At 46.8% G+C, this 15,151-nt stretch overlaps 1 protein-coding gene across 1 annotated transcript in view; it reads left to right on the top strand.

The window, feature by feature from the left end:
* Arhgef5 (Rho guanine nucleotide exchange factor 5) overlaps window positions 1-12,690 on the top strand; it is a 17,798-nt gene extending 5,108 nt beyond the window's left edge. Inside the window, exons 5-14 of the mRNA XM_004629094.2 lie at window positions 2,723-2,883; window positions 3,531-3,683; window positions 3,963-4,092; window positions 4,573-4,647; window positions 4,980-5,069; window positions 6,042-6,199; window positions 6,830-6,991; window positions 9,109-9,179; window positions 11,194-11,298; window positions 11,961-12,690. Of these exons, the coding sequence (XP_004629151.1) occupies window positions 2,723-2,883; window positions 3,531-3,683; window positions 3,963-4,092; window positions 4,573-4,647; window positions 4,980-5,069; window positions 6,042-6,199; window positions 6,830-6,991; window positions 9,109-9,179; window positions 11,194-11,298; window positions 11,961-12,118 (1,263 nt within the window). The 3' untranslated portion in view covers window positions 12,119-12,690. The remainder of the gene's footprint in view (window positions 1-2,722; window positions 2,884-3,530; window positions 3,684-3,962; window positions 4,093-4,572; window positions 4,648-4,979; window positions 5,070-6,041; window positions 6,200-6,829; window positions 6,992-9,108; window positions 9,180-11,193; window positions 11,299-11,960) is intronic.
* The last annotated feature ends 2,461 nt before the right edge of the window (window positions 12,691-15,151 follow it).

Raw genomic sequence — 15,151 nt, 5'->3', positions numbered from 1 at the left:
CTCTCAGTTTGCTGGGAAGAAGGTGTGATGAAGTTCAGCCATGCTGCCTCGGGGTAGACTAAAATTTCCCTCTAGACTTTGTTAAAGTTTTACTCTTTAGCTGAAACACAGGCAAGGGCTGTTGGTTGAGTCCCTCAAAAGGGTGCTGGGAGGTTGTCCTGTGCTCCATTCATTTCTCCGAGCATTTAGAATGTCCCTCCTCTGTCATTGTCTCCAAGAGGAAGAGTATAGTAGAAGCTGTTGGTCTGGTTTCAAGGTATTACCATTAATAAGATTTCCATGGAGATCTTCTGTAACTCTCAAGTCTGTCTGGAGTTTGGGGTGGAACCTTTCTTCCCTGGAAGACAACAGTGGCCAGGAGTCTAGAATAATATTTAAATGACTGAGATGAGAAGCCCATTTTAGTATTTGCTGATTCACTTGAGCCAAATTGCTTGATCTTTCAAAGCAATTTGTCAAACAGAGATTTACTGAGAGATTAGAGAGCTGCCCAGTCATTAGTAGTCAGGTAGAAAATGTTCAGTATTTTAACTTTGAGTGATGCAGATGGGGTTCTTGAGTCGTGGCTTCACCATTTACTAGCTGTAGAATCTTAGGCATGTTGTAACTTCACTAAATTTTTGTTTCCTTACCTACAAGTTAAATATAAAAACACTTACCTTTCAGGGTTAGTACATAGTTTTTGTTTTGTCTTTTAATCTTTTAGAATCTTTCTATGCCGCTCAGACTCCAATGATCCTCCTGTCTCAGCCTCCCCAGCGCTGGGATTACAGGCATGCTCCACCACACCCAGTTTCATTGACTAGCACTGCACACCCAGAGTTCTGGGGCTGGCACAGTATGAGGTACCCGGGGTTGAACCCAGGTCCTTGCACTTGGCAGGCAGGCGCTTAGACCACCAAGCTATCTCCCCAGCCCCAGTATGTAGTTTTAATGAAGTCACACATGTGTAGTTTAACAAAGTATCTGTCATAGCTTGCTAAATATTAGCATCATGTTTTTTCCCCTTTCACAGCAGGAAGGTATAAAAAATTTCAGCCATAAAGACTTGGGGATAACTGCTACTTCAGAGAGACACAACATGTACGTTTTAGGCTTTCCAAGGCTCAGACTTGAGGGCTTTGTTCTGACTGCAGCTTCTAGTACCTGGAAGATCTTTAGGAAAGTCACCAATCCTCCTATAGTTGTGGGTCGTCCAGTGTGGGGGGGGTGTCGCATGAATTGTAGCTCCCTCACTCTCCAACTGCAGCATACGAGGAGGTCCTGTCCCGGCCCTAGTCTCACACTGATGATGGGAGAATCCGCTGCACCTGCTCCTCCTACACATCTGCATTTCATAAACTAGCACCTGTGGGGTCTACACAGGAATTTCAGCGATTCTGTGTCTTTTGAGCCTCCCGATGTGGAGGTAATAGCCTCGCATGAAAAGGTAGGGAAGCTGAGGGTCGGAGAGGTTCAGTGAAACAGCCAATGCCATGTTATTCGTGAACAGTGGCAGGATGAGAAGAAACTACCGTCCCACTTGAGGTTGGGCCTGATGGGTTGACCCATCAGGCTGGGTCATTGGCTATGCATGGGATCCCCGCCATCCCTGTTCGCTCTGTTTTTTGTCCAACGATGTGTCTTAAAAGCATGTGGAACCCTTAGACGTGGCCCTGAGGCATTGCACCCCCTGCTGGACCCTCTGAATAAATTGTTAAGGGCTGGGTGTCCTTCCACAACTGTGCCATTTTGACTTCAGTAACACACTTACGGTCCATTTCTTCTCGGGCCCCGGACTGAACTCATTAACTTCATCCGCCGAATCGGTTCCTCTTTGAAAGCACTTTGGTTCAGTTAACAACCCCAGCTTTCATCCATTATTCAAATCAAAAGTCAAGGTATTGCCTTTGACTCTCCCTCCCTGTTCAGGCCCCATTTGGAGTAAATAGCCAAGCGCTTCTGAATCTCCCTCTTAATAATTTCTCCATCCGCATAACTGATCCATCCTTGGTCTCTTATCTGAAATTATTGTCCCATTTCTCAACAAGGTTCTCTCACTCAGAATTATCCTTATAGAAAAATCTGATCAAGTTATGCCCTTTCAGAACGATTTTCACACATTCTGCAGTGGTCTCGAGACCAAGCTGTCTTGTATACATTGCTCACAAAATCCTCTAGGCCCTGTTCTGCGTTTCCAGCCTCAACTCTTGGTACTGTTTTTATATACTTGGTTCCAAGACTGCTAAGTTTATTTAGGTCTCTATTTTTGTCTCCGGGTGGTTATTTTGTTTGTTTTTCTGGTGGTAGAGGTACAGTGCTTCATACTTGCTAGGTAAGAGCTCTACGAATGAGCAATGTCCCCAACATTAGTATTTCTTTCTGTAAAATAAATGTTTCTATGTATATGTAAGGTACACATAGTGGTGTTATGGGGTATACAAAGATAGTAAAAAGGTTACTATGGTGAAGCAAATTATCCATTATCTCATATAGTTGTCTATCTGTATGGTATATGGCTTAAGTTTCTTAAAAGCACATTTTTCTTAAATCTTTGGAAGCTTATAGATGTTTTTCAACCTGTAGATTAAATCTTGTATACATAAATACCCTTCTCTTTCCAGATGAAGATAGTATTTATTGGGATGGTGAGCTGTAAAAAATCTAGGTTTTCTGCCCCTAAAACCTTACTCAGTGGGAGGCCCAGAGCAGCCAGTAATCTTCCTCCTCTCCTGCTTCCTAGGCCAAGTTTGAGCTGATCGTGTCAGAGGCCTCCTACCTGCGTAGCCTCCATATAGCTGTGGACCATTTCCAACTTTCAGCCCCACTCCGGGCTGCCCTCTCCAACCAGGAGTACCAGTGGCTCTTCTCTCGCTTGCAGGACGTGCGAGATGTCAGCACCACGTAAGACCACCTCCCTCCCAGCACCCCTCACCCAGCTTCACTGCTGTTAGTCACCAAACCTCCTTTCTCTGGTCTCTTTACCTCTTAGAAACCTCCCCTTTGCTGTAATCTCCAAATGGAAATTAAGTCTCCTCTACTTCCATGATTCCCCGTAGCTACAAGGGGAGGAAAAACAAAGAAGAGAGTTGAGGGTAGATAGATACATTGATAGGTAAATAAATTGGTGGGAAATGCTTCCTGGCTTGAGGTTTTAGATATACTATGAGCACCCAGAGCGTTGGAGATGAGGTGCAGAAATCACATAAATATTGGAAAACCAAAGTAGGATAAAAGAAGATGAAGAAATACAATATTAGAATATTAAGGGGCAGGGAGATAGCTCAGTAGAATAAGTGCTTGCCTGGCAAGCGCAGGGTCCTGAGTTTGATCCCTGGTCCCTCAATCAATCAATCAATCAATAGAATATTAAATAAGGAGCAAGCCAGTGACAACCTTGGAGAGAATTCTAGTGCACAGCAAGGGCACAGAGCTCAGAAACAATAGATGTTACCAAAGAAGGGAAGTCACAAGCTCAAGGTAAAGCAGGGGTAGCCAACCACTGAGTTGGGTTCCAGAAGCCTCATGAGACTTTTTAAAATATTGCACAGGTTCCTTTCAGATCTAGAAGAAAACTTCGAGAGCAACATCTTCTCCTTCCAAGTGTGTGACGTGGTCCTGAACCACGCTGCAGACTTCCGCCGGGTCTACCTGCCCTACGTCACCAACCAGACCTATCAGGAACGCACCTTCCAGAGCCTGCTGTGAGACTCATCCCCATCCAGTCCCCCTGTAGGGCCTGCAGTGACCCTGCACCAGTCCCCAGCTACTGTGCTGGCCCAGGGGCCCATGTTCTTGTGCCAGCACTTGTGTCCCAAGTGCCAGCCTGTCCTTCAGACCACAGTCCGTCAACAGTCACATCTGAGCTTCCTGTACATTGGCTCTCAGCGTAGCTTTTCCCCAACCCTTGCCACTCCCCTGGCCGCTCTGAGTCCTCGTAACTCCTTGTGTCTCTCCTCACCCCTGGGGCAATGCCCATGCAGAACCAGCAACAGCAGTTTCCGGGAGGTCTTAGAGAAGCTGGAAAGTGACCCCATCTGCCAGCGCCTGTCGCTCAAGTCCTTTCTGATTCTGCCCTTCCAGCGTATCACACGGCTCAAGCTTCTGCTCCAGGTACAGGAGCTGCTTCCTTCATGTCCCCCTGGACTAAAGGGACGATCTTCGGGAGGATTCCAGCTGATATATTGTCCATCCTTCGGCCTGTGGGGGATGTGAATGGTCTCCGCACTGTCCAAACCCTTCTTAGAAATATTTGCTACTGAGGGCTGGCCAGATAGCTCAGCAGACTAAAGCGACTGGGGTTCAATCCCCAGCTTGCCTTGCTGGCGCACTGAGCCTGCGACTCAGACTGGGCGTGGTAGCGCATGCCTGTAATCCCAGTGCTTGGGAGGCTGAAAACAGGAGACTCACTACTAGTCTGATCTGTGTAGTGAGACCCTGTAGACCCTGTACTTAATATATTTTAAAAAAGAAAGAACTATTTGTTGCTGAGATCTTTGCTCTGGGCTTCTCCGTGAACAAACTCCTGATCTTGTCTTCTCGTTTTTCTATTCCTGTCTCCCATCTGGCTCCTGCCCACTGTGTATCCTTTAGAACATTCTGAAGCGGACACAGCCTGGCTCTGCAGAGGAAGCAGAAGCCACGAAGGCCCACCATGTGCTGGAGGAGGTAGGCAGCTCCCCATACTGACCCTCAGTGCCCCTCACAGGCCCCCAGCTCCTGGGAGCTTGGGAGAGCTCGGCTGGTTCCCAGTGTCCACTGATCCAGGCATGTGCAACCCAGGCCTCTTCTCCATGTACCTCACTACCACTGTCTTCTACCCCAGAAGTGTCCTACCAGGTCATCCCAAGTATCCCGGAGTACTAGATCTTAATCTGGATTCCACCTTCACTGTGATAGAAAGGCTGAGGCTGTCACCCCGGCTTCCGTGTTGTCTGCAGGGGCCGCAGAGGGCCAAATCCTCTAACATGTACCCTTCCCTCACCCTGCCCACCCCTCAGCTGATCCGAGACTGCAATAACAATGTCCAGAGAATGCGGCGGACGGAGGAGCTGATCTACCTGAGCCAGAAGATTGAGTTTGAGTGCAAAGTGAGTGAGTTCCTCGCTCTGCACTCTGCCGTGGATCTCTCTAGGGTGCCTACCCTACAGGCGGCCCTCTAGCTCAGAGCCTCCCTGCTCCTGCTGTCCCAGCTTCCTGCCAGCCTTCCTGCCTTTCCTCTGCTGTACCTCTGGGCTGTGCAAACTTAAATGCTCTCTTTAGTCTTCAAGACATGTTGTTGAGTGAAGGAGAACTGTACATTTCTATATATATAATCTCTGGAACAATAAGGAAAAATTTTAAAAGGAATAGTGAAAAAGATGAGATGCATTTGAGAAATGGACAGGTGAGGAAAAATTCTTTAGTACAAAGTCTTTCTAAGAACCTTTTTCTAATTCATCAGATCTCCTACTCTGTCCAAAGCAACATGGACTCAATCACCAAGTACTTTCTCACCCCAAAGAAGTATATATTTCATGTTCAGATTCCCAACTCAGAACAGATATCATCTTTCCCTTCCAAGAAGAGAAGAGAAATCCCATGCCTAGGACACAAGTCAGAGTCCAATACCCTCCTCTTTGCCTGAATTCCAGCTCCAAGCAAGCCCCACTTGGTTCTCATTGCCAGCCCGGCATGTTCTGACTCTTCCTTTCCTGTTTCTGGTTCTGATCAAGGAGGCAGCAGATGGCAGACCCTCCCCTTAACTTTTCACTCCTAAGACACATCCTGCTGTTTCCCGCTTGCTCCTCTCGGACTCTTCCAGCTCCGCTTCAGGTCAGGCTTCCGGCTTTCTCATGTGGTTGCTGTCCTGCCTGGACCCTGTGCTCCTTCCGTTTGCCTGATTGTGTGGAGGGAGCTGTGAACTGGGGTGCAGTGTAGGAAGAGGGTGCAGGGAGCAGTGGAATGCAAGCGGGGGCCTTTGCGTAAGACGGAGAAACGTAGAGGTGATGAATGAGAAGGGCATGAAGCTCCTACTTGTTCGTCTCTTTCTGTGACGTGGCCTTCTCCCCCTACCCTTGCAGATATTCCCACTCATTTCTCAGTCTCGATGGTTAGTGAAGAGTGGAGAGCTGACAGCCCTCGAGTTCAGTGTCTCTCCAGGGCTGCGAAGGAAACTGAACACGCGGCCGGTCCACCTGCATCTCTTCAATGACTGTCTGCTGCTGTCGCGGCCCCGAGAGTGAGTGGCTGAATGGGACGGGGAGGCCAGGGACCAAGAGGTGGATGAGGAGAAAGAGGAGGTGGCCTAGAAAGGACAAAGAGGTCTCGTTCTTAGAGGAACCTCTTCTAGATGGCTCAAGCCATGGGATCTTGGTCACGGCAAGGAGAAGAGAAGGCAGAAAAAGCCCAAGGCAAAAAACAGAGATTCTCCCAGCCTATGTCATGAGATTATATGATGGGGCCTGCATTATGTTATACACCTAGGGTAATCCGCCTCAGATTAGCTTGTCACATTCCCAAGTCAGCCTATTTGTGGCGTGGGCACAGCCTACTAGTTCCTAAGATATTTGGCTCATTTCAGATCTTTGCTAGAAACAAATTAGAACCTGGTCCTTGGGGCTTTAGAAAATTTATATTGGTTTTGTCTGTTCGATTCATTAAAATGGTGAAGCGTCTAGTGCGATGCACAGGTGGTTGGTCACACTGGTGACAGATGGACTCTGAAGCTGCCCTCCTGGAGCAAGTTAGGACCATCTTGTGGTTTTTATGGGAGTTTGCAGGCTAAGGGCTCAGAGTTTGAATTCGAGAACAGGAGGCTGGGTGGAGGATGGCAGTGTAGGTTCGGCGTGAAAAGACTTGTATTCTGCAGGGGAAGCCGCTTCCTGGTGTTTGACCATGCGCCCTTCTCCTCCATCCGAGGGGAAAAGTGTGAGATGAAGCTCCATGGGCCCCACAAGAATGTCTTTCGCCTCTTCCTGCGGCACAACACGGAGAGCACCCCGGCCGAATTCCTCTTCCGCACGGACACTCAGTGAGACGGGGATCTCGGGGGGGCTGGGAGTGACTAGCCTGGGAAGGAAGTGGGGCATCGCAGATGGGAGGGGGCTCAGCTCTGTGGCCCCCTTTCCCTGCAGATCACAAGGTCTGTGTGGTGGGACACAGCAAGGCGACAGGCTGGAGTGGAATGGGCATCCTCAGCACCCACTGCTGATAGGCACAGGCCTGAGCAAGATGCCCACTTTTGCCTTTGCTTTCCTGCCTGGTCAGTGGTCTATGGAGCAAAAATCCATCATGTTGACAGATCTGATTTGCTCATCTTCTTAACAATAATAATAGCACCTGCTTAGGCAAGCACAAGGACTGGGGTTCTCTCCAGGGCACGGCCCCGCCCCCAAGTGCGCTGAGCCAGCCACAAAGCCCAGGAGAGGTGACAGGCCTGTAATCCCAGCGCTGAAAACAGGAAGATCACTACGAGTCCAAGTTGTGTAGTGAGACCCTGCACCAAATACATTAAAGAAAAAAAAGTAAACTAATTATTTTCATATCACATTCATTTCTGAGATAATACCTATGAAATGTAGTGTACAATGCCTACAGCAAAGAACAGCTACAACACTACTATTATTGTTGTTATTGGAAGTTAGGAGAAGAATCTGTCATTAAGAGTCTAAGAGTGGGGGCAGGGGAGATGGCTCAGTAGAATAAGCACTTCCCTGGCAAGCTCAAGGGCCTGAGTTCAATCCCCAGTTCCGCCAAAACCAAACCAAAACAAAAAAAAAAAAAAAAAAAAAAACAGTAAGAGTCTGAGGTTCCTGTGCTGTAGAGATACTTTCCCTTAGGGGATTACAGGCAGGGGTCTGTTATCCCTACCCATCTGTATTTATAGAACACAGAAGCTGGTGCAGGGGCCTTGTATCAAGTGAGCCAAATAATTGGGTATAGATTTATGCTGTTCATTTAGGGTTTGGGACAACATCTTCTGAAAACAGTAAAAGTTCTGTTACCAGGTTTGATTACCAAGCCACATATGGAAACAGAGGCAAAGAAAAGCGTTAAAATTATTACAAAATTATACACTAGGATGACAGTGGGCTACAACAGCAAAAGGAGTAGATCTGTTTCTGTATCGTCCCAGAATAATTTTCATCTTTGAAATATTTGATGCAAGGGAGGTAGGAAGGAGTGTCAGCAGTTATGCAAAGTGATGGGGGAAATCTAGGCTTCGATGAACATTTTGGTCACATAATTGAAAATCTACATGAGGATGACTGACTTTATGGCCACCCTTGGAAAATATTAGAAGTCATTCAAAGTCGGGGAAAACAGAATACCACAAGACACATCTGATAGGTTCTGGCCCTAGTATGAATTGCTGAATTATTATGGTGGTCATCTAATATGGCTGAAGCCCTTAAAACAACAGCTAGTCTTGACCACTTCCTCCTCCTCCTCCCCCACTCCAGCCCTATATACAACTTCCTTTGACCTTTCCCGCCCACACAAGAGAGCCTCCAATCAGCTCCTTATACGTCACTAAACCTGCCTCTCAAGCTCCACCCCCCGCAAATCCCATAAAGTCTCAAGCTCGCTGTCTCAGGTCAGAGGATCTGCCCAGCTCCCTGCCCTTGGTCCTCTCCATGTGTTTGGAGTTAAAGACTTTCCCTCCCCCTACTTCTGCTTCTCTGCAGCGCTGCCATTTCCGCTGTCATTGCTGCTGCTTCTAGAACCTATCAATGTCAACCTTATTCAATACTATAATAGCTCAGTGGATTAAAGCACCTGCAAGCAGGCACAGGGGCCGAGGGTTTGATCCCCTGGCCAGCCATGCCAGCCCCACCCCCTGGGCACGCTCAAACGGAGATTGAGACTGGGTGTGGTGCGCTCCAGTAATCCCAGCTCTTGGGAGGCTATAAACAGGTGGATCACTATAAGTCTGATGTTGTAATGAGATCCTGAACACTCTGTAGACCCTTCCCTGAAATACAAAAGAAAAAAAAATATATCCAAGCAAACAGGATTCCTTTGACGTGGGGTTACACAGGTTGCTGAACTAGCAAGTCCTTCCCAGATCCATCCGCCTTTCCCAACCTCGGCCCTTTATCTTGCGATCTCAGGTAGTAATGAAACCTGTAACCCGTGTTTTCTCAGAAGTGAAAAGCTTCGATGGATCTCAGCCTTGTCCATGCCAAGAGAGGAGTTGGACCTGCTGGAGTGTTATGGTGAGTGAGAGTCTGAAAAGGTGGCAAAAAAAAAAAAAAAAAAAAAAAAACCGAGCCGATTCAGAGGCTTCCTGTGGATGCCAGGTCTTCGGGGACTGAGTGGCAACCCTGAGTTTCTAGTTATTGCAGTTCCTCAGGCGTCTTTAACACCTGCGATGTACCTGCCTAAAACTGCTCTCTGTCACAGACCTTTTCCCACAGCCGTGGCCTGCCTTAGGCGATAGTTTTCTCTTTCTGAAGTATTTGTCCCTGAGGCCTGTCCTGCAGTACTGTTGAAGGTGTTAGGGAAGTGGAGGGAGACAGCCTACAGTAGGAGCTCCCAGAAGACTGGGGCACAGATTTGGCCTGGGGACACCCCTTTCGACACCCCTCCCGTAGCACCTGAGGGGTTGTATTCTAAGCATCTGGGGGTAGCCGCAGGCTCACGTTCTTGAAAATCTGCTTGCTTTCATTCAGAGTTGGAATTTTGGCTTTCCCTTCACTCCTTGTCTTCCTCCAAGAGAGAAAATATAAGTGGCTGAAAAGAATAACTGGGTTTGAGCAAACTTGGTAAAGGGCTGAGGAGGGGGACCGGGAAGATGGCTCAGTGGAATAAGCGCTTCCCTGGCAAGTGCAAGGGCCTGAGTTCAATCCCTGGTTCCCCCCCAAAAAAAGGCTGCAGAGGAGCAAACTATAGCTCATTTCTGTGAATTTAATCACTGTGTTCTCCTTGTTGGCTTCACTTCCCTGGTGGGAAGGAGCATGCGAGGAGCTCACTGCTGCCCGTGACCTTATGAAGGACAGAGGGGGACGAACTCTAGGAGAGAAGCAGGACTAACAATGTGGTTCCTCTTGGTTCTCCAAGAGAAATGGAGCAGTAGGGTAAATTGCAACAGTGCAACAGTGAACTTGGGTAAGATGCAGTATGCGTTGTCCAGAAGTACTCTGGATTTTGCTCTCTGGAGCTTCCAATCTATGGAGATTTTGCCTGGTTCACAAAAGTACAAAACAGAAATCCAGAATGGCCATCAGTCATTCTGGCCAACTTTATCTCACTGGTTATGTTAATCAGTTTCAGATAAGGACCCTGCAGCTGCAGGCGGTAGGTGGGTCCTTTGCTTAGGTAGCCCTGGAATTCTTGACTATCTCTACCTTCCCTCTGGCCCTGTAAGGAAGAAGGTTGGAGAAGCAAAGCCCAGGCGTGAAATAGATGAGGGTTACAGGGTTTCTTATCTACAGTTTTCTTTATTTTCTTTATTTTTTTTTTTCAAAAATTTTTAGTGGTCACAACACAGTAACTTCAGTGAAATAAGCATGCTTCGTTTACACACATAGCAAGAATGTAAGCTGAAATGAGAAAGTTAGGGAAGCATGATTTCTCTTACATAAGGAACCTGAGCTGCAAGTAAATGAATAAGTAAAGCAGGGATAATAGGAAACTAGAAGGTAGGTTTTAAGAAGCCAAACTCCAGGGCTGGGGAGATAGCTCGGTAGTCTTAAGTGCCTGCCTTCCAAGCGCAAGGACCTGGGTTCGATCCCCAGAACACCCAGCACTCTGCGCCAGCTTTGGAAACCTGGTGTGGTGGCATATCCCTGTAATCCCGGCGCTGGGGAGGCTGAGAAAGGAGGATCACTATGAGTCCAAGCTGTGTAGCAAGATCCTATAACAAATAAATGAAAGATTTAAAAAAAAATTTTTTTTAAAGTCAAAATCTACCAGAAGATGAAAGGATCAGGGCACATGAAGATCGGCCTTTGGCTGTCTCAGGTGTCTGGAAAAATGAATACCTAATGGTGGCCACAGCTTATTTCTTGTCATCTTCCCCAGAGAAGCTGAATTTTTGATCCACTTGAATTCTGGTGTTGCTATTTTTCGATCAACCCTGTGGACCCCTGGTCCATGCTTTCTCCTCTTCTCTGAAAGCCCACCTGGGACTTCTCTGTATCTCAGGGCCTCTCCAGCTGCCTGTGGAGTTCCCGGTCCGGGCTCTGGGCTTCTCCCTCTCCTCACCTCTGTGCGCCTTCTCTTCCACAGACTCCCCCCAGGTCCAGTGCCTTCGCGCCTACATGCCCCGAGAGAATGACGAGCTGGCTCTGGAGAAGGCCGATGTGGTGATGGTGACGCAGCAGAGCAGCGATGGTGAGAGCGCAAGCCCACAAGCCCGGCATTGCAGGCCTACCTAGAGGCATGTACTGGTCTCCCAGAGGTGCTTTTAACACCTTACCACCAACTTGGTGGCTAATACCATAAATTTATTCTTGTAGTTCTGGAGGCAAGAAGTCCAAAGTCAAGGTGTTGGTGAGGCCAGACCTCTGGAGCCTCTAGGGAGGGTCCTCTCTTACCTTTTGCAGTCTGGTGGCCCCATGTCCTCCTTGATTTGTTGCAATGTAATCCCAATTCCTGTCCACTTGTGGCCCACCTGCCTCTGTGGCCACATTTCTCTCTTTTTGTAAGAGCGCTAGATATCATTGGATTGATATCGGATTTTTGGCTGCTTGACTCTAATATGACCTCAATTTAACTTTTTAAATTTCACATGTGATATCATATCCCCTTTCCCAAATAAAACTACATTGTTAGGGGCCAGGGAAGAGGATGTGGACACATATTTGAGGGGATACTGTGGAACTCATAATGGTGGACAAGGCTCAGGAAGGGGCAGCTGGGGGAGCTGGGCTTATCTTCCTGGGGTTCCCCAGGTCCCTCAGCCTTAGAGTACAGGAACACTTCCAGCATGGAGGGCCTGGGAACTCGCCCTGAGCCTTTCCCAGGTGACTCTTCTGTACTCTCTCCACCCCTAGGCTGGCTGGAGGGCGTGAGACTCTCAGACGGTGAGCGGGGCTGGTTCCCTTTGCAACAAGTGGAGTTCATTTCCAACCCTGAGGCCCGTAAACGGAACCTAAAGGAAGCCCATCGAGTCAAGACCGCCAGGCTCCAGCTGGTAGACCAGCAAGCCTAGCTACTGTCCTGGGACTCTCCTGAGCTTACAGACAAGCTGCTTCTGGAGACGGCTAGCCCCAGAACCTTGCTGCAAAGGCCTCTCTGGACCAAGGCCTTCTGAAAGCCCAAGGACGAAGCCAGCTGACTCAGGCTGTCGTCTTAGAGCTCCTTTTGGGTGCTTCAGGCTTGGTGGGGGAATGTGGAGGGTCTTTACACTGGACTCTAGGATCTTTTCTTCTTCATAGGAAAAGTAACTGTGGGGCCTGGGGCAGGGAACTTTACTTCCACTACAGAATAATGCATGCAGGTCCTTTGCTACCAGAGGACAGATTCAAAGCTGGCCAAAGTTTAGTCATAGCCGTACGTTCAACAGAATCTGACCTCAGTCCATGGGAGGGAGCTGTTCAAGGGGGATAAAGACATCAGATGACAAGGTCATCCTGATGACTTGTGAGGTGTCTTACAACTGTAGAAATGCTCCACAGTTTATTGCTGCGAGCTCAGTGCACGCATCTCTGAGGTCTGTGTCTCTTGGTGGCCCTGTGAGGGGGACAGTCTCTCACTCTAATAAACTTGACACTTCTCCAGGTGTTTTCCTCTCAGATTCTTCAGTGCTGACCATGTTTCAGAACTGTGAATGCCTGGGGGTGGGGGGGTGGGGGGTTCCAGCACGTTGACTACAGTATGTCGTGAGGCACCAAGACAGTACATAGGATATGGCGTCCACTCACTCCAGCTTTATAACACTGAGGGTTTGGGCCGTAGTTGTAGTCATTACAGTTTCAGAGGTTGTAGAAGGAATCAATGGATAATATAACCCCATTCAAACCTTTTCTACTGTACCCAGAAGATAGTTCGGGTGGATTTCTTGAGTCCTCCTGAGACCCTTCGTGACTTACCATTCTGACTTGAATTCTTGTGAAGATGCCTTCTGTGCTGTTATTTTCTTCTTTGGGAAAGGCATCTTGTGTAGTGGAAAGATGTCTAGAGTCTAGGGCAACAGGCCTTAGCTCCAGTCACCTCTGTGCCTTGGTTCAATCTGTCCCCATCTATCCCACTGACCATGAAATACTGAATTAGACCCAGAAAACTCCAGAGCACTGTCTCCTTTGTCTTCTGTAAGACTTTCTTCACTGAAGGATTTCACTCAGTTTTCTCATACAGAATCTTCATATAACAATAACAGTATCTTTAGTGCCGTCTTTCAAACTGGGTCATGATAGGACCCCTTTGAACACGCTACTACTTTATTTTCTGGTTAGGAGGACTCAGAACTAGGCCCAGCTTTGCAGTTTTATCCAAAGGTGAGACCAACACTATAAATTTTATTGTATGCCCAGGTAATGATGATGTTGTGTTATGGTAAGCTAAGTTTTGATAGCAAATTTAGCTTTTTGGTCCATTCTCAAATATAAAAGCTTAGTTAATTTTTCTAAAAAGCTATCCTTATAATAATTGGGGGTTAAGATTTTTTTTTTTTTCAGGGAAAGGTCAACAGGGTGTTCAGGGTCTCACTACTAGATCAGACTCATAGTGATCCACCTGTTTACAGTCTCCCAAGAGCTGGGATTACAGGCACGTGCCACCACGCCCAGTCTCAATTGTTGTCTCAGCAAGCCCTGAGGATGGGGCCAACATGGCAGGCCTGGGGATTGAACCCCCAGCTCCTGCATCTGCTTGCAGGTGCTTTAATCCACTGAGCTATTTGGCTGGCCTTGGTTATGATTTTACATGACTCAGAATGATTGCTAAAATAATCTAAATTAGGGATGTCTTTAGAGCAGTTCTAGATTTTTCACAAATTTTTATAAAGCCGTATTGTAAAAATATTAATACACAATATACATGTGTGTATTTTAATATATAAACTAATAACTGATTAATAAACTAATCACTAATAATAAATTAATACCTCATTAATAGCTATAATATGCTACAAATTTGTGCAAATCAGCCTTAGAACATTGGCCAGATTAATTGCAGTCATACATAAAAACATAAGGAAAACCTTAAGTTTTCTAGGTAAATTCTCTACTACTTTAGAGGCAGGATGCCAACTTCTGATTGATACATATGCAGAAAACTTTTTGAATTGTATTTGGCTCCTTTGCTATCAAATCCTCATGATCCTGTTGAACTTAAATTCTTCCCTGGATCCTTAGTATGTGTTCCCTTAATGGTGTTATTCTCATATAATCTGGAAAACCTGGAGATATTTGACTTCTATCTGTATGTAGGTCCTTGGTTAAAAAAGAAAAATTTACACATGAGTGATCTGTCCTTAGTTGAGTAGACTCCTGAGTTTGAGCACATTGAGCATGATCTGTTGGTTGTCCCTTCTTTCCTTTTTCTTTTCTTTTCTTTTTTTTTTTTTTCTTCTTTTTTTGGTCTGGTATCAAAAATTGAACTCAGGACCTTGAGCTTGCCAGGTAGGCACTTGTGCTGCTGAGCTGTATCCTAGCCCCTGGCACTTCCTCCTGCTTTCCAGAATTCAATGTTTTCTTTAACTCTGACTGGCATGATTTGCTTAGGAAAACAGCAGTTGCTTATGACAAAGTGAAAACAACCCGCTAACCACCATTTTGGGGCTGAATTGCATTTGGAACATCTATGAACATACAGTATCATGTTGCTTTTTAAAGTTAAACAGCACACTGGGTGATATCTTCAGGCGATCTCAACAACAGTCCTATTTATAGACTTTGATGAGTGAAGCTTAAAACCTTAGGAATATCTGCTGGTTTATTTCCCTTGAGCCTTTGGCCGCACCAAACCTACAGGTCACGTGTATGTACTCACAGAACTCACAGAGCTGTTCATTAAAGTTTATTTTCGCCACCAACTTTTACATAAGGTTAATTATGAGCTTAAGACTTTGCGTCCTACTTGCTATCTTGGTCAGGTATAATGATCTTGATAAGATCAGCCTACGAGAAATATTTTTTCTTTTCTATCCATACTGGGGACCAAACCTAAGGCTCTATGCATGCTGGGCAAGCGCTGTACCACTGAGCCACACCCCTAGACTGTGACTTTGTTTTTTTTTTTTTTT

This window comes from Octodon degus, unplaced genomic scaffold (genome assembly GCF_000260255.1).
Source record: "Octodon degus isolate 3935 unplaced genomic scaffold, OctDeg1.0 scaffold00027, whole genome shotgun sequence".
Taxonomy (NCBI): domain Eukaryota; kingdom Metazoa; phylum Chordata; class Mammalia; order Rodentia; family Octodontidae; genus Octodon; species Octodon degus.
The sequence above is the reverse complement of the archived record's forward strand: the minus strand, read 5'-3'. Positions and strand labels throughout refer to the sequence as shown.